At 42.4% G+C, this 18,532-nt stretch overlaps 1 protein-coding gene across 3 annotated transcripts in view; it reads left to right on the top strand.

Moving 5' to 3' along the window:
* The window catches only part of RNF130 (ring finger protein 130), a 137,520-nt gene that overhangs the window by 73,990 nt on the left and 44,998 nt on the right, over positions 1 to 18,532 (top strand). For all 3 annotated transcript variants that reach the window (XM_086706484.1, XM_086706485.1, XM_086706477.1), the window contains exons 4-5: positions 13,649 to 13,720; positions 15,536 to 15,618. In XM_086706484.1, the coding sequence (XP_086562610.1) occupies positions 13,649 to 13,720; positions 15,536 to 15,618 (155 nt within the window). The remainder of the gene's footprint in view (positions 1 to 13,648; positions 13,721 to 15,535; positions 15,619 to 18,532) is intronic.

The raw sequence follows: 18,532 nt of genomic DNA, 5'->3' as shown, positions 1-18,532 counted from the left end.
CAACGCAGTAACAGTACCTGTTTATAGAAGAATTCCAACTAATAAATGTATAAGGAATGGCAAAGTTAGAAAATTAACTAGAAATTAATTAGAAAATTAACTGAGCTTGGGTGGCTCAGTCAGTTAAATGTCTGACTTCAGCTCAGGTCATGATCTCGCGGTCCGTGAGTTCGAGCCCCGTGTTGGGCTCTGTGCTGACAGCTCAGAGCCTGGAGCCTGCTTCGGATTCTGTGTCTCCCTCTCTCTGCCCCTCCCCCACTCATGCTTGCGCGCGCTCTCTTTCTCTCTCTCTCTCTCTCTCTCTCTCTCTCTCTCTCTCTCTCAAAAATAAGAAAATTAACCATTTTAGGGGCACCTGGGTAGCTCAGTTGAGTGTCCAACTTTGGTTCAGGTCGTGGTCTCACGGTTCGTGAGTTTGAGCCCCACATCAGGCTCACTGCTGTCAGCCTGTCAGCGCAGAACCTGCTTCAGATCTTCTGTCTCCCTCTCTCTGTCCCTCCCCCGCTTGCGCTTTCCTAGAAAGTAAATAACTATTTAAAAATAAAGAAAATTAACCATTTTACATCCTTAATAAAACAATGAGCCTCTGTCCCATTCCATTCCATCCCATCCCCAGACTGCTCTGGAATTATCTTTTTTTTTTTTTTTTTTAAGATTTTATTTTTAAGTACTCTCTACACCCAACATTGGGTTCAATCAAACTCCCAATCCCAAGATCATAAGTCACACATTCTTCCTACTGAGCTAGCCAGACACCTCTAAAGTTACCTTTAAATGCCATTTCCCTCTCAAAGGAACCAGGAATCCTTGGAGAAATGGGTTATTCCACATTTAGGGCAGCAAATGTATAAGATGAATGTTGTGCCAGAAAACAAGGAAGACTACTGAGGTGGTGTCAAAAGGACCTGGGTGCCTTCTCAGAGGAACTCTCCATATTCAAAAGTGAGACAGAAGCACCAGGGAATAAATACAGCAGTTGATGGAAACTGGAGTCTGTTAGAGAACCAACTTGCTATTCTGAAAATCAAGTTTTAAAAACGATTCATCCTGTGTCTTCTGTACACATTATGTTATTACATCATAACCAACTAGTTGGTGAGAGGAGGTTCATTATAGAAGAACGCCAACTAATCAATGAATTAGAAAATCACCATTTTGTAACCTTTGGTGAAATGACAGCCTGAGGCAGTGATCATCAGTGGACGCTATAAAATCTGCTGAAAGACTTAGGGAGCTTTTTCTGAACTGACAGAGTCTGAACCCACTGATTGTGCTTGATGTCAGTGAGGGCAGGGAAGCCTAACCCTATGTCCTCACGTTGGGATACGTTGGGAAGCACACAGCACCACCCAGGACATACTCTGGCCAGAGCAGTTGAACCTAAATCTAGCTACTGTTTCATAAGAAATGGACCAAGTAAAGTGACACCAGGAAGAAACAAGCAGTCAAATTTAGAATGTGGGACATTCTATTAGAAAAATAACCCAGTTTTGCCGTTTTAAAATGGCATTAAAAAGAAAAAAAGTATGGTGGAGACTTCTGGTTTTGGCCAAAATAGAATCAGATAATGAACTTGGTTTACCCTCCTGCCTGAAACAGCAGTTAGGAAGGAAAAAGACAACAGCAGAAATACATGAAATCATGTTTTCAAGAGACTAGACAACAAACGAGGGTCAGTGATCCCTGAGCAATGGCAGACAAGAGATGAGGATTATCCAGCTTCATGTGTTTAAGAGTTTCCAGGCCACAGTGCACAGAGGGGAAACTAAGGCAGAGCTGAGTGGACTGCCTTATTTGAAAGTCATTACTGAGAATCCAAGAAGAACAGAGTAGCTAGCATTCATGGGACACAGTCCTGGGAAGGATGGAAATGCACAGAGAAGACAAAGCCCCAGCATCTGTAAAAGGTCCATGCACCTTGAGTATTCAGCAGAGTACTGAGCAGCCAGTGCTGTGAGCAAAGTCTCCAAAGCTGGGGAAGACCATCCAAAGGGACTGGAAGGAACAGTACCCAGCAGACAGTGCCTCCTCATGGGGTTCACGGGACTAAAAACCAACATGTTGTCAGGGCCACATTCCTTTCTGTAGGCTCTGGGGGAGAATCTCTCCCAACTCTTCCTAATCTTCAGAAGCCACCCACATTCCTTGGCTCATGGCCCTGTTTTTCCGTCTTCAAAGCCAGCAGTGTCAGCTGAGCCCTTACACTACCATCTCTCTGTTTCTATTCCCTTTTCCATTTTTAAGAACCCTCTGATCACAGTGGTCCCACTGGGTAATTCAGACTCCCTGTTTTATTTATTTATTTTTTTAATGTTTATTTAATTTTTGAGAGAGAGACAGAGTGCTCCAGGGCCTGAGCTGTCAGCATGGAGCCCAACGTGGGGCTCCAACTCACGGACCACGAGATCATGACCTGAGCTGTAGTCAGATGCTTAACCGACTGAGCCACCCAGGCGCCCCTCAGGCTCCCTGTCCTAAAGTCAGCTACCTAAGTTGTCCCTTGCCATGTAACAGAACATATTCATAGGTTCCAGGGCTTAGGATCTGGCCATCTTGGGGGACCCAGTACTCTGCCTACCACACCTGTATCCAGATAATTAAGTGGAGACATGTAAGATAATTACTCCCCCTCAAAAAGCCCAAATCAAAATTGTAGAGATAAAAATTGTAATACCTGAAATGAAAAATAAACCGACTGGGATTAATGGCATGGCAGATTAGATATTATGGAAGAAAAAATTAGCAAACTATAGGCGTAGCAATAGAAGCCACCCAATGAAATGCAGAGAGAGAATTAGCCTCCAAAAGAGCAGATCCCAGTTTCCAGCAGCCCAGTATACATGTGTTTGGGTTCCCCAAGAAAATGAGCTAAGAGGGCTGTCAGACAAAAAAACATAGAAAGAAATAAAGAGAGTAATAGCAGTTGTCTCATTGGAAACTGTACAAGGGAGAAAACAGGGGAGCAATATCTTTAATTTTATGTGCACCCAAACATCTTTCAAAAATGGTGAAATTCACATATACAAAGCTGAAAGAATTACAGTTAATCTCCAGCAGACCTACACTACAAGAAATGTTTTAAAAAGGTCCCTCAGGGGGCACCTGGGTGGTTCAGTGGGGTAAGGGTCCAGCTTCGACTCCGGTCATAATCTCATGGTTTGTGAGTTTGAGCCCCTTATCAGGCTCTTTGCTGTCAGCATGGAGCCCACTTCGGATCCTGTGTCCATTCCACCACCACCATCCCCTGCTCACGCTCTCTGTCTGAAAAGTAAATACACATTTATAACAAACAAATAGGTCCTTCAGGCAGAAGGAAGATGGCATCAGTGGATATATGAAAGTACATAGAAGCAGGGAAGAAAACCAGAAATGTATTTATTAAGTGCAAAAATATCTGATGTTTTTCTTAATTTAAATTTCTTTAAAAGGTAATTATTGCCAATCACATATCTCCTAACAGGCATATATCAGAATGTATAAAGAACTCCTACAGCTCAACAACAAAACATTGTTGTGCTTTTCATTGTCTGTTGAAGGCTAATTGGTTCATGTTTCTCCCTATGATACCTTTGTATGAGATGTGATCATAATCTTCTGTTCCTTATGTTAAATGATGTAACTTCTGTACTTGGGAGGAGAATGTCATACATGTTGGGGAGATGTAGGTCCGGGTAGCTTTCCGCACTGAGCAGTTGGGGGGTCCGTCTTGTGCTGCACCTCTCTGTGGAGCCCCCTCCCCTCAGGACTTCCTGATCCATCTCCTCTAGTATCAGAAGCTTCTCTCTGTGTTACCCCAGGTTCCTGCCCTGCTCAGTCCCAGGTCTGGTTTTCCTCAAGGAGGGCTCTTTCTTCTTGGGAGTTGTTGGTGTTTCAGGTCCTCAGGGGAATGGGCTGCCCTGGATGATCTGATCTTACCTCTTAGTGCGTTCCCGTGTTATGTTCTGTTTGCTTCTCTGTAAACGGGGAGCCTGAGAAATCTCCCCATGTCCCTGGGTGTATCTCAGAGTTACTTGCTGAGGCTTCTGTCTAGTGAGTAGTCTCTTTCAGGGGTATGGGGAGGTGTTTTATGGTGATTTCTGAGTTCCCTGGCTCTTAAGACTGTCAGAACCCTTTTTCTCTTCCCTTTACTGCCTCAGCACAGCTGCTGACTCTGTATCCGGTTAGAATAATGCTACCGTTAGTGGTTTGACCCCACCTACTTATAGCTAACCCTTCCACCTGCTTTTGTTGAAAACAAAACTTCCACTCTTAAAGTTGGTCTGGGCCTTTTCCTGAGGAAACTTGGTAAGATTTAGAAGTGACCCTGCTCCCGCCACCTTGTGCCAGTTAAAGGCCACTCCAGTCAGGCTTTTCTTCCTGTCTTTCCACTGAGCAACTCTCATCAAGGCCACTATGACCTGTTTGTTCTCTTCAGTAGTCCGTTCTTGGTGTTCGTTATGCTTGACGTCACACTTCATACACCCTAAACTGAATTCTTCCAATTTTGCTCTTCCTGCATCTTCCCCAGGTCCTTAAATGGTGGCTTTATTCTCTAAGCTGCACAGTCAAAATCATCTTCAAGAAGAATTAAGTTGGAAGTCTCATATTTCTTGATTTAGTAACTTACTACAAAGCTACTATAATCGAAACAGTGTGGTGTGGGCATAAAGACAGACCCAGACCAACAGAATAGCACAGAGAAATAAACCCTCATGTATATATATGGTCAAATGATTTTCAACAAGGGTGCCAAGACCATTCAGTGGGAAAAGCACAGTCTTTTCCACAGATGGTTCTGGGGAAACCGGATATCCACATGCCAAAAAATGAAACTGGACACTTACCTTATACTATATACAAAAATTAACTCAAAATGAATCAGAGACCTCCACATAAGAGCTAACACTGCAACTTTTAGAACAAAACATAGGGGGAAGGCTTCAACATTGGATTTGGCAGTGGTTTCTTGGATATGACACCAATAGCACAAGTAATTTTAAAAAAAATAGGTAAGTTGGGCAATATCAAAATTAAAAACTTATGTGCATCAAAGGACACAATCAACACAATGTAAAGGCGACCCACAGAATGGGAGAAAATATTTGCAAATCCTATTATCTCTGAGTAGGGGTTAATCACCAGAATATATAAAGAACTCTTAAAACTCAAGTAAACACCTCAATTTAAAAACAGGCAAAGAATGTAAAGAGACATTTCTCCAAAGATATACAAATGGCCATGGAAATTAGCACGTGGAAAGATGTTCCACATCACTGATCATTATGGAAATGAAAATCAAAACTACAATGAGATACCACCTCATATCCATTATGATGGTTACTGTCAAAAAAACAGAAAACAAGAAAGACTCTTAACTATAGAGAACAAACTGATAGTTTACCAGAGGGGTAGTGGCCAGGAGAATGGGTTAAGGAGTGGGGATTAAGGAGTGCACTTGTGATGAGCACTAAGGGTCATATGTAAGTGTTAAGTCACTAAATTGTACACACAACTAATACTGCAGTTAGCAAATTTAAATAAAACAAAAACATGGAGCTCCTGGGTGGATCAGTCAGTTAAGCACCCAACTCTTGAACTCAGCTCAGGTCTTGATCTCAGGGTCATGAGTTCAAGCCCCATGTTGGGCTCTACACCCAGCATGGAGCCTGCTTTAAACAAACAAACACACAAAAAACAGAAAATAAATGTTGTGAGGATATGGAGAAAATCAAGCCCTTGTGCACTGTTGGTGGGAATATAAATGGTACAAGTACTATGGAAAGAAGTATGAAGTTCCTTAAAAAATTAAAAGTAGAATTACCCCATGACCCAGCATTCCACTTCTGGGTATCCCCCCCCCAAAAAAATGAAAGCAGGGTCTGTAAGAGATATTTGTACACCCATATTTATAGCATCATTCTTCACAATAGCTGAAACATGGAAGCAACCCAAGTGTCCATTGACAGATGAATGGATAAACAAATGTGGTATATGCATAAAACAGAATATCATTAGCGTTAAAAAGGAAAATATGCTACAACATGGGTGAACCTGGAAGACATAAGGCTAAGTGAAACAAACCAGTCACAGAAAGACAAATACTGTATGGTTCCACTAATATGAGGTACTTAGAATAGGCAAAATTGTAAAGACAAAAAGTAGAATAGCAGCTCACAATGGCTGGGAGGGAGTGGTGAACATAGAGTTATTTCATGGTTGTAGAGTTTCAGATTCACAAGAGTTATGGGAATGGGTGGTGGTGGTGGCTGCACAACAGCATAAATGTATTTAGTACCACTGAGCTATACACTTAAAAGGTGCAAATTTTATGCCATATGTACGTGTGTGTGTGTGTGTGTGTGTGTGTGTGTGTGTGTGTGTGTGTGTGTGTGATGTTTATTGAGAGAGTGTGAGCGGGAAAGTAGCAGAGAGAGGAGGGGAGAGAATCCCAAGCAGGCTCCACACTCAGCACAGAGCCTGACACAGGGCTTGAACTCACATACCGTGACATCGTGACCTGAACCAAAACCAACAGTCAGACACTTAACCAAGTGAGCCACCCAGGCACCCCTATGTTATATACATTTTAACGCAATTTTCAAAAAGAAAAGTATACTCGATCCAAAAGAAGACTGAAAAAAGGAATAAAGAACAGATGGGACAAAAGAAATACCAAGATGATGGACTTAATCATAACCATAACAATAATCACATTAAACGTATGTGGTCTAAACACCTCCATTAAAAGCAGAGATTAACAGATTGGATAAAAAAAAAAGTAGGACCTAACCATATGATGCCTACAAGTAACCTACTTCAAATATGAAAATACAAATAGGTCAAAAGAATGAAAAACAGATCACAAATCAAGATAAAGTAGATTAGTATTTCAGAGCAAAGCTACTGCCAGGGATAAAAGTCACTTCTTAATCATAAATCAGTCGATTGGTAAGAAGACATGGCCCCCAAACACTGGTGCTCCTACTGAGAAAGCTTCAGAATAACATGGAGTGAAAACTAACAGGATGCTGCAGTGAGAAGTAGACAGACCTGCAGTTATAGTCCGAATTTCAGCACCCCTCCCTCAGTAATTAAAGGAACAAGTGGATAGAAAATCAGTGCGCATATAAAAGATTTAAACATAACTAATTCAGCCTGGTTGACATTTAAAGAACAATCCATCCAACAAAAGCAAAATACACATTCTTTTGACGTGTACTCTAAGCCATAAAACAAGTCTCAATAGATTTAACAGGATTCGAGTCCAACAAAATATGCTCTCCGACCACTTGGAATTAAATGGAGACATCAATAACAGAAAAATCTTTGAAAAACTCAAATATTTAGAAACTAACTTACTTTTAAATAACCCATGAGATAAAGATAAAAGGGAAATTCGAGAATCATTTGAACTGAATGAAAATGAAAACGCAGAATATCAGAATTTTGAAAGTTCCACTAAAGCTGTACTTTATATTAGAAAAGACGAAAGTTCTGAAATTAATACTCTCAGCTGATGCCTTAAGAAACTGGGGGAGGGGCACCTGAGTGGCTGTCAGTTAAGCATCTTGGTTTCAGCTCAGATCATGATCTCACAGTTTAAGCCCCACGTTGGGCTCTGCACTGGCAGCATGGGGCTTGCTTGGGATTCTCTGTCTCCTCTCTCTCTGCCTCTCCCCAACTCATGCTGTCTCTGTCTCTCTCAAAATAAATAAACTTTTAAAAATTAAAAAAAAAAAACTGGGGGGAAAGGAGCAAATTAAATCCAAAGTAAGCAGAAGAAAGGAAGTAACAAAAGATCAGAGCAGCAGTCAGTGAATTAGAAAACAGAAAATAATGGCTCTAAGAGAAAATCAATAAAATTGATAAGCCTCTGGCCAAAATGATCAGGAGGAAAAGAGAGAAGGCACAAATTAGCAATATCAAAAATGAGAGCAGTGACATCACTACAGATTATAAGGATAACCAGTGAATGTTATGAATATTTCTATGGCAATAAATTTGACAACTTCTATGAAATGGACAAATTGCATGAAAGACACTAATGACCAGAGCACATGTGAGATAAAAAGATAAATAGCCCTGTGTCTATCAGGAAAGTGCACTTGTGCGCTTAAAACCTTTAAAAAAAAGTGCGATTAAAACCTTAAAAAAAAAAATCTCCAGGCAGGTGGTTTCTGGTAAGTTCTGTCAAACATTTAAGGAAGAAATATATAAACTCTAGAAAATTGAAAAGGCAGGAACTCCATATTTTAAATATAGCCAGCATCTTCCTGATACCAAAACAAGATAAACACATTACAAAACAGAAAACTACAGACCAGAATCCCTCTTGAACAAAAATGTAAAAATTCTAAAGAAATTTTAGCAAATCATACCCAGTAATGGGTAAACAGGGTAATCCATCATGACCAGGTGGTATTGATCCCAAGAATGCAAGGCTGTTTTAACATTAAGAAATTAACCAATGTAATTTACCATTTTAACAAACAAACAAAAGAATAAGAAAAGAAAACCATGTTTCAGTAGATGGAGGAAAATACATCTGCCAAAATCAAACATCCCTTCCCAATTATAAAACTTTTTGCAAACGGGGCATTAAAGGTAACTTCTTAAACTGGTGAGGGCATCCAAGGAAAACTAGCAGCTATACCATCGTACTAAATGATGAAAGATCAAATGCTTTTTAAGATTAGGAACAATAGAAGGATTTGTGCTCTGATGAATTTTATTTCCACATTGTACCAGAAGTTCTAACCAGTACAGCAAGGAATAAAGAAAAGAAATAAAAGGTACCTGTATTAGAAATGAAAAGTAGGGGCACCTGGCTGGCTCAGTCGGTTAAGCATCTGACTTCGGCTCAGGTCGTGATCTCACAGTTCATGAGTTCAAGCCCCATGTTGGGCTCTGTGCTGACAGCTCAGACCCTGGAGCCTGCTTCAGATTCTGTCTCCCCCTCTCTCTTTCTGCCCTTCCCCTGCTCAATCTCTCTCTCTCTCAAAAATAAACATTAAAAAAATTAAAAATGAATAAGTAAAGCCGTCTTCATTCACAAAGCACATTAGTGTCTGTAAAAAATTTGATAGAGTCTGTAAAAAGGTTTCTGGAACTAATAAATGGGTGTTAGCAAGGTTGAGAGATACAATATCAATATACAAAAATCAACTTTATTTCTCTACAAGCAGTAAATGAGAATTGAATTTTTTTAAGTACAATTTTCATTAGCATTAAACACAATAGAATCAACAGGAAATTATTAGAGATCTGACAAAAGATGTGCAAGACCTGTACAGGGAATACTATAAAATATTGCTGAGAGAAATTAAATAAGAGCTAAGTAGATGGAGAGAGATACATTGTTCAAGGGAAGACTCAATACTATTAAGATGTCACTTCTTTCCATATTGATCTGTGCATTCAGTGCAGTCAATCATAATGTAAATCCCAAATAACTTTTTTTATAGAAATTGACAAGCTTAACCTAAAATTCTTATGGGAGTGCCCTGGGTCAAGAACAACCAAAAGGAAGTTGGAAAAGAAGTTGGAGGTGTAACACCACGTGATTTCAAATTTGTTCTTACAAAGCACTACAAGAAATTAATGATTGTGATATTTACTTAATGATAGATAAATGATACAAAATAGTGTTCAGACACAGTCCCACACATTTATGGGCAGGTGGTTTTTGCCAGATGTACAAAGGCAATTTTGTGGAGAAAGAGCAGCCCTTTCAACAATTGGTGCTGGAAGAACTGGGTAGCATATGCAAAAAAAAAAACCCAAAAAACCACCATGATCAGTACCTCACACCATATACAGAATTAACTCAATATGGATCAGAGGCCTACATACAAAACCTAAAACAATAAAACTTGTAGAAAAGAAAATAAGGGAAAGTCTTATAACCTTGGCTTAGACAAAAATTGCTTAGATATGACACCAGAATATAGTCCACAAATGAAAAATTGATAAACTGACCATCAAAATTAAAAACTTATGCCACAGGAACACCTGTGTGGCTCAGTCAGTTAAGTGTCTGACTTCTCAGCTCAGGTTGTGATCTCACAGTTCATGAGTTCAAGCCCCATGTTGGGCTCTGTGCTGACAGCTCAGAGCCTAGAGCCTGCTTCGGATTCTGTGTCTCCCTCTCTTCCTGCCCCTCCCCTGCTCGCACTCTGTCTGTCTATCTCTCAAAAATAAATAAACATTTTTTAAAAAATGAAACATATGCCACAGAGTGACAGAAGATATATACAAACGGAATTGTGATTAGAATATGCAAAATACTCTCTCAAGTCAATAAGAGAGCAACTCAGTAGAAAAATGGGCAAAAGATTCAGACACTTCACCAGAGAAGATATGCACATGGCAAAGAGGTACCTGAAAAAAATGCTCTCTGCCATTAGTCTTAGGGAAATGCAAATTTAACCACATTGAGATAACCACTACACACCTCTTAGAGTGATCACAATCAAATGAAAAAAACTGGCCATACCAAGTGTTGGTGAGGATGTGGAGGAACCGGGATTTTCATACACAACTTACGGAAACATAAAATGGTCCACTTACATGGGAAAGCACTTTGGCAGCCTGTTGAAAAGCCAAACACACCCACCATACTAGCTGGTCTTCCCTCCTTTGTAAGTATTTACCCCAGAGAAAAGAAAGCACAGGTCTTTACAAAGATTTGTACAAGTAAATAAAGTGGTTTTCAGCTTTGTTCATTGAAGCCAAAAGCTGGGAAACAATACAAAAGTTCCATCAACAGGTAAAAAAATAAATACACGGTGGTATAATCTGTGTAATGGGATACTTCATGGCCTAAGAAAGCAATGAACTATTGATACATGCAACAATATGCATTAATTTGTTACTTATTTTTGAGAGTGCGTGCACTTGCAAACAAGTCGGGGAGGGGCTGAGAGGGTGGTGGAGAGAGAATCCCAAGCCGGCTCTGCACTATCAACATGGAGCCCACTGTGGGGCTTGCACTCACGAACTGTGAGATCATAACCTGAGCCAAAACCAAGAGTCGGACGCTTAAATGACTGAGCCACCCAGGTGCCTCAACATCACGGCTTAGTCTTAAGATAATTATGCCTAGTAAAAGAAACTTCGTGCAGAATAGTACATGCTGTAATACTGTATTGTGTTTGTGTAAAACTCTGAAAAAAGCAAAAAGTGGATGGGTGGAATGGTGGCAGGAAGAAGGGATTAGGAAGAGGCACAAAGAAATTGGGGGATGAGGGATGCTGTCTTGATGGTAGTGATGCTTTCAAGGGCCATGTCAAAACCTCAAATTGTACACTTTAAACATGCAGTTTAGGGCACCTGAGTGGCTTGGTTAAGTGTCTGACATTGGATCAGGTCATGATCTCTCAGTTCGTGGGTTTGAGCCCCATGTCGGGTTCTGTGCTGACAGCTCAGAGCCTAGAGCTTGCTTCAGATTGTGTCTCCCTCTCTCTCTGACCCTCCCCAGCTCGCACTCTCTGTGTCTTTCAAAAATTAATAAACATTAAACATGCAGTTTAAGTCAGTTCTGTTTCCATAATGCTAAAGATACATACGTTATACAGATTAGGAAAGACTTGAGGGGAACAGCAACCAAATGCAATGTTTGGACTTTGTATTCCGAGTCAGACAAGCCAACTATATAAAGACATCCTGGAAACAACTGGGGATATTGTAGTAAGGTCTGAGTATTTGATAATGTTGATTAATTAGTGTTAATTTTGTTAGGTAAGACAGTGGCACCAAACGAAAGTCCTGTCAGTGAAGATGTTGTGGGGGAAATGATACCATGCTTGTGATAGGCTTTGAAGTCCCCTAGCACAGTAAAGAGGAGGGGACAGATGAAGAATATAGGTAAAATATTGATCATTGAAGCTACATGTGGATACATAATGCATATGGTTCATTGAATTCTTTTGTGTGTTTTTTTAAATCTCCCTAAATTTTTTATGTTTCTAATATTTTTTTTTGTAATCCTCCGGATATAAAATCAGGGTCCTCTCTTCTAGCTCCCACCAACCTCCTTCACCCTCAGCATCTGCCTCTTCCCACAGTTCAGGATTTGCTTGTGTGTAGTGGCCACCTATCCCCGTGTGCTTGTCTGTACCTCCTATCCCCAGGTGATTATTGGTAGGGCCCTCTGACTCTCAAAACATTCTCATTTGCACAATAAAATATATGCTCCTCCTAGTCATAGCAAATGATAATTTCCTTCACCTTCCTGTGTTTCACACCTCTTTATCTTTATTAGATCATTCCTTTGTCTAGGAGTTCCCCCTCCTACCCCTGTGCTTTTTCTTATCAAATTACTTCCCATGAGTGTTCCAAGCCTCAGCTCAGGCATCCTGTCCTCAAGCCCTTCCCTGACCTGCCTCCCCTGCCCTGTCCCACCCACCTGCGTTAGGCTGCCCCCCCCACCCCCCTTTGTGCTGCCTCCCTACTCGGGCATGCCCTGCTGTACAACATTCAGTTAAAATGTGTTGACTGGTCTGTTCCTCAGTTCGGTTAACTTTTCAAGATTAGGAGTGCACAGTCTTTCCACCTGTAGGTCCTTGGTATCTAGCAGGGCTAGCAGCGTCTGGCAAAATGTTGGATAAATCCAGCCTTTGAGATTCCGTAACTTAACCTGTTCAGACAACCCAACCCTGGAAAGATAAACACACCTTCCTAAGATCATGGAGCATTGTAGTAGCAGAGACAGAAGGAGAGCCCGTGACCACCTCTCTTCCACTGTGCCTGACAACGTGATAAGCATTTTCGGGCGCATCAGAGGTTCCTTTTACTAAGACAGCTTATGTATACATCTAATCGTCCTTGAAGCTGAATAGGAAAGCTGTTAGAACAGTAGTAGTGCTGTGACCTGTACAAGAAGTAGATTTCAATAATGCTGTAATATTGCAAAGGTTTATTAAATATAGAATACAGTAGTGAGTAGGACACCTGGTTTTTTTCATTATTACACACTTTTTTCATTATTCAACCAGAATAATTCATTAATTCAATTCAGAATGCTGAATCTGTGAGGAAAATGCCAGTTTTTTACATTTTTTAACTGCTTTTTTAGAATCCATTTCCTATGATATGACATGGAGAATGTTGTAAGATAACAGGGACTGTATATTTAATTATTTTAAAATCAAGAACGTAATCCAGAGGGGTGCCTGAGTGGCTCAGTTGGTTGAGTGTCCAACTTCGGCTCAGGTCAATCTCACGGTTCATGAGTTCAAGCCCCACATCAGGTTCCATGCTGACAGTGCAGAGCCTGCTTCAGATCCTCTGTCCCTCTCTCTCTCTGCCCTTGCCCCACTTGCACACTCTCAAAAATATATGTATTTTTTTTTAACATTTATTCACTTTTGAGAGACAGTACAGGCAGGAGAGGGACTGGGGTGGGGCGGGGGCTGGTGGGGGTGGAGCGGGGAAGACACAGAATCTGAAGCAGGCTCCAGGCTCTGAGCTGTTAGCACAGAGCCTGACGTGGGGTTTGAACCCACAAACTGTGAGATCATGATCTGAATTAAGTCGGAAACTTAACTGACTGAGCCACCCCGGTGCCCCAGACACTCAAAATAAATAAAACCTTTAAAAAAAAAAAACAAAGAACACCTTATCCAGAGATCTTGCATTTAAAGTCTGTTTCTCTTTGTAATTTTCATAGCGTCGTCTTGGAGATGCCGCTAAGAAAGCCATCAGCAAATTGACAACAAGAACAGTAAAAAAGGGTGACAAGGTATAGTAGTGAAATAACCTTAATACTGTAAAAATAATAAAGTAGTTTTGCTTTCGATTGGTGGGAGAGAATACATCCTAATCATCTGTGTCTCGTTTGTTAGGTGATTCCTTTTCTCCAGGTAAACCCCTGCTTTATTTTAAACTAACCTCCCCTTGAATTCTTACACTTAGCATGCCTCCTTTGAAGGCCCTCCATGCTGTTTTCGACTTTCCTGGACTTTTCGGTGCTCCTGCCATTATCAGCTTCCTTGGTCTACTTACAATTAGTTACCCCAGCTGTGGTGTTCCACGGAGCTTTCTCCTGCCGCAACCAGGGATACTTTCGGGAAGAATGCTAATTAATGGGTCCGTCGGTACACTCAGTGGCCAAGAATAAACATTCTCCTCCCTATGCTTCCTGAAACCTGGCCGCACCTCCTTTGCTTAGCCCTTCGCCAGTTAAACAGAGAGCTGGAGGCCCACATCTCGAAGGAGTGTCATTCGCAAGGTACTTTCTGTATGGCAGGCTAGACTGGTGGAAGGAAGACCACAGTGTGTCAGGGTTGAGCCCTCGGCCTTGGGGACTGAATGAGAAGAGCAGTGACTGAGGCTGTGGCTGAGAGCTGCTGACAACAATTCCCCAGTCAGGTCTCCAGTTACGTGGAGCCCGCTTCTGCTCTATAAGGACAAAGTAGCAACCTGGTGTTAGACCCTACATCCAATGTACTCAGTTATCTAAAATGAAAAAGTTGCATCTCTAAAGGCGTAAATCCCAAACTGTTTTCTGCCCTACCCCCTGGCACATTTTAACAAACAGCTCTGGGAGGATAATTTCAGATGAGTTTCCATCCTCCTTAGTTTCACTACTTTCTGGACTTCACTCATTTTTATTCCCACCACCTTGACATCACCATATCCAGTTTTTCATTGCAGAAAATAACAGCAGCATCAATACAGCTGCCCTCCAACCCCAGAGGAGTGGTCACCCCTATGAATGCTTTCTTGGCCCAGCAGCCACATTAATCTAAAATTCCCTGGAGCTGGTGTAGCCTGTCCCTCCCTACTGTGTCCTTCAGGCTAACACAAAACAATCTTTCCTTATTCAGAACAACACCTCTTCCTAGTTTGTACCTCCTAGACCTACCAAGTGTTGTCCCACTGAGTTTCAGTCCAAGTGGCCACGACACAGCAAAGTGTCTCACCCTTCCTGGCTTGGGCTCCTGGAAATGCTAACTCAGGGGAATCCATTTTCCAGCACAGATGAGGAAGGAAGCCAGTTAACCTCATGACCAGACACCTGCTGACTCTTCCTGACCCTTGATAAAGACCCAGTAATGAGTTGGGCCATGACCATGCTCTACCCCAAATCTGTGACCAGCTCCCGTCCTTGGGGCTTTGTCTTTTGGGGGCTCACTGTCCTTTCTGCCTGTACTTAGACATGTGGTCACACGACCCTTCTGATGAAGATGCACATTGTGGAAGGTGTGCAGTGACCTGGACCAGAACAGTGCTGCAGCAGTGGGAGGAGGGGGAGTGAGAGGATGGTCCAAGGTAATAGTGGATTTGAACCTTGTTTTTTTGACTTCTGAGACACTTCACAAACAGAAGTAGTATTAACTGTTACAACATAGTTTAAAAACAAAGAGTGGTTGAGATGCAATTTGGGTCAATACAGGTAAGCAAATGAAAACACATTAAAATTGTTCATAACTTTTCATAATCACTTGCTTACCATAGTTGCCACAGGAGAGTTCTTAGCGGGATTGTATCTCCTCTATTTAGGTGTATCTTTAGTTTTAGCATGTGACTTTTGTGCCTGTGCTTTTCATTGCAGGAAACAGACCCAGACTTTGATCACTGCGCAGTCTGCATTGAGAGCTATAAGCAGAATGATGTTGTCCGGATTCTCCCCTGCAAGTATGTCAGGTTTCTTGGCTTAAAAAGGACTAATCCTAACGTGGTTTGCATGTGTCCCTTTCAGAGTGGTTATCCTACTGGCTTTTGAGAGCCACCTTACCCATGGCTCTTGTGGCCGGCAGCAGGCCGTGCTGCCTCAGCACAGACTGCACGGACTTCTCTGCCTTGAGAAACACAAGGGGAAAAAACATCTGGACACATCATAGCCTAAGAGCATTAAGGTCAAGAATTTTTAAAGTATGTTTTTAAGTCTATTTGTTTATTTTGAGAGAGACAGAGACAGTGCAAGTCGGGGAGGAGCAGAGAGAGGGTGAGAGAGAGAATCCCAAGCAGGCTCCACGCTGCCAGCACAGAGCCTAACACGGAACTCAAACGCACAAAACTGAGATCATGACGTAACCTGAAACAAAGAGCCAGACCCTTAACCCACTGAGCACCCAGGTGCCCCAGGGTCAAGAATTTTTAACTCTGTGACTTTTATGGGTTTCAAAACCAGCCACTTGTTCCTCTCCCTATTAAATGTGAGCACATCACTAGGCCCTCCGACGAAGGCTCAGTGATGCTCACTTGGCGGTGGAAACCAGAACTGTGGGGCTTGGACGGATGCTTCCCCCAAGCAGTGGGGGACTGCTGGGTGCTGTGTGCCTGCTCCAGGCCAGTCACTCTGCTCTGTGCTCTCAGAATTTGCTGTCCTGGGAGAGGGTCAGTGCTTTTCTCCCCATCATACAGTGAAGGACAGTGATGCTCCTAGTGGATGCCAAGGCCACACAATCCAGAAATGGCAGAGTCCGAGTAAAGGTCAGCCTTGAATGTTGGCACTCCACACCTGGGGCCACATACCTCCCTCCAGAAAGAGGGTCTTCACCTGTATTGTGGCACTCTCTAAAAAGAACAGATGTTCTTTGGAAGCATGTTGATTTTTGCCACAGCGCCATCTCAAGCTAGGGATTGTAAAACAGTAAGACGCACAATTCTGAGTGTTGATTGGAAAAATACAAAATCGCTGAAAATCGAGGACTTTTCCTCTTCCTTCTCCCTTCTCTTAAAACACACGCTACTTGACCCTGACCTTCTAATAACACGGAACATGGGAGCAAATAAGATAAATGTCAGTATTTGTCTCCATGAGGCTATTTTGAACCCAGAAAGATCTGTGGGTTTGGTTTTTTTTTAATCCTAAACTCAAGAATAATTCCATATGCTGAAACAGAAAACCAGAGTCTGGAAGTCAGGTCAGTCTAGTTTACATACAAAGGATAATCTACAAAACTGTCCTATAGAAAACTAAATTGTGTAATTATATAATTAGATTTCCTTCACCTGTCATCATTGGTCACATGAGGCTGAAGGAAAGACACATCCAAGTACAAACCAGGAAAAAGATTAGTAGGTACATTATAAAACATTATCATCTCTCAGCTGTTTTTTAAAAATGTTTTTACATGCACAGATTTCTTCTGACACTAGAATCACCAGGAAGAAGCCAAATTCCATCTTCATATTTCAGGCCAGGGTCCCTCCTCCAGAGGAACCATCTGGACGTAAGCACAAAAGGCCTCTAAAGCCATTCATGCTTATTACTGATGAGAGGGTGTCTTCCTCAGGGGAGCCTTGGCCAAAGATGGATTACTCCAGAAACTTGCTCCCCATGCCCCCCGCCCCCTTAAGCATTGGCTTTTCCAGCATTTTGTTCTTAGTCCTCCTTTTTCTTAACTTCATTCAGTGCTTTCCAGACCTGACTCTGTGTTGGAATCAGTGGGGAACATTTAGAAACATCACGGAGCCCAGGTGTGTGGTTTTGAATAGGTGCCTGAGCAATGCTGAAACTGCATGCCCTCCATCAGAGTCTAGAGCTCGGCCTGCTTTTAGCCATCCCTGTGGCTGCTCCTGCCACCAGAGAACTGGTTCTCACCCTTTGTGTCCATGGTCTGCTTTTGAGTATTAAAATTTTGGCAACGGTTAGCAACACTTCCTTGTACATGTAGTTAGGGCACTGCTCCCTCAGTCAGCTGTCTTCCATGCTGGGTCCTTGTCTGGACTAGACATGCCCACTGCCTGTATATCAGAGCTCCCCTTTTGCCTTGGAGCAGGTTGGTGTCTGTACCGCTTACTTCTTAAGCCTCAATAAGTTGTAGCTTTCTCTAAGCTGTGTCACACAACATGCTTGGCAGAACCATTCACCTTACCAAAACGGTAACAATAGCATAATTCTCATGTACAGTAAAAATCAACTTTGCACATTGAGCAACTTTTTGTGGGACCAGAATTGACAACTTTTCACCTGGAGCCAGGTTTCCGAGCCTTGGCACTGTTGACATTTGGGGCCGGTGTGGAGGGGTGGGGGAGGCTGCCCTGTGCATTGTGGGATATTTAGCAGGATCCCAGGCTCCACCCACTAGATGCCGGTAGCACCCCACACACAATTGTGACAACCACAGATGTCAGCAGTTGAGAACCACGGACCTTACAGGATGACCTCGCTCACATACCCATCTTCACTTCAAATCTTGTCTAAGCCTCTGGTTTCCGGTAGGCTCCCCTAGAGTACTTTCAAGTTGCTTCTGGCCTGTGCCCCTGCCTACTCTGTTCCCTCAGCCTGGGACACCCTGCCCTTCCTCTCTCACCTGTAGGTCTTTGAGACCGAGCATCTCCCTTGAGCCCTCGTTGCCAAGTGGCACTGGTGCCTCCCTGCCTCCTGTGGGACTCCAGGCAGACCCCCAACTGGGCCCAGGGTGGTGCCTAGAGCCCTTCCCTTTCCCGGTCAGCTCTTCTCATTCCTCACAGCCACACTTCTAAGTGTGTTCTGTCTCCTTTAAACACCTCAGCTCATCCCTTTGTTCCTCACTCTTGCTGGAGAGCTTCCTCATCACCTCCACGGAAGAAATAATGGTTGTTAGATACTGAAATTCTCAGC

This window comes from Puma concolor, chromosome A1, assembly GCF_028749965.1.
Source record: "Puma concolor isolate L17-30 chromosome A1, mPumCon1.1.hap2, whole genome shotgun sequence".
NCBI lineage: Eukaryota > Metazoa > Chordata > Mammalia > Carnivora > Felidae > Puma > Puma concolor.
The sequence above is the reverse complement of the archived record's forward strand: the minus strand, read 5'-3'. Positions and strand labels throughout refer to the sequence as shown.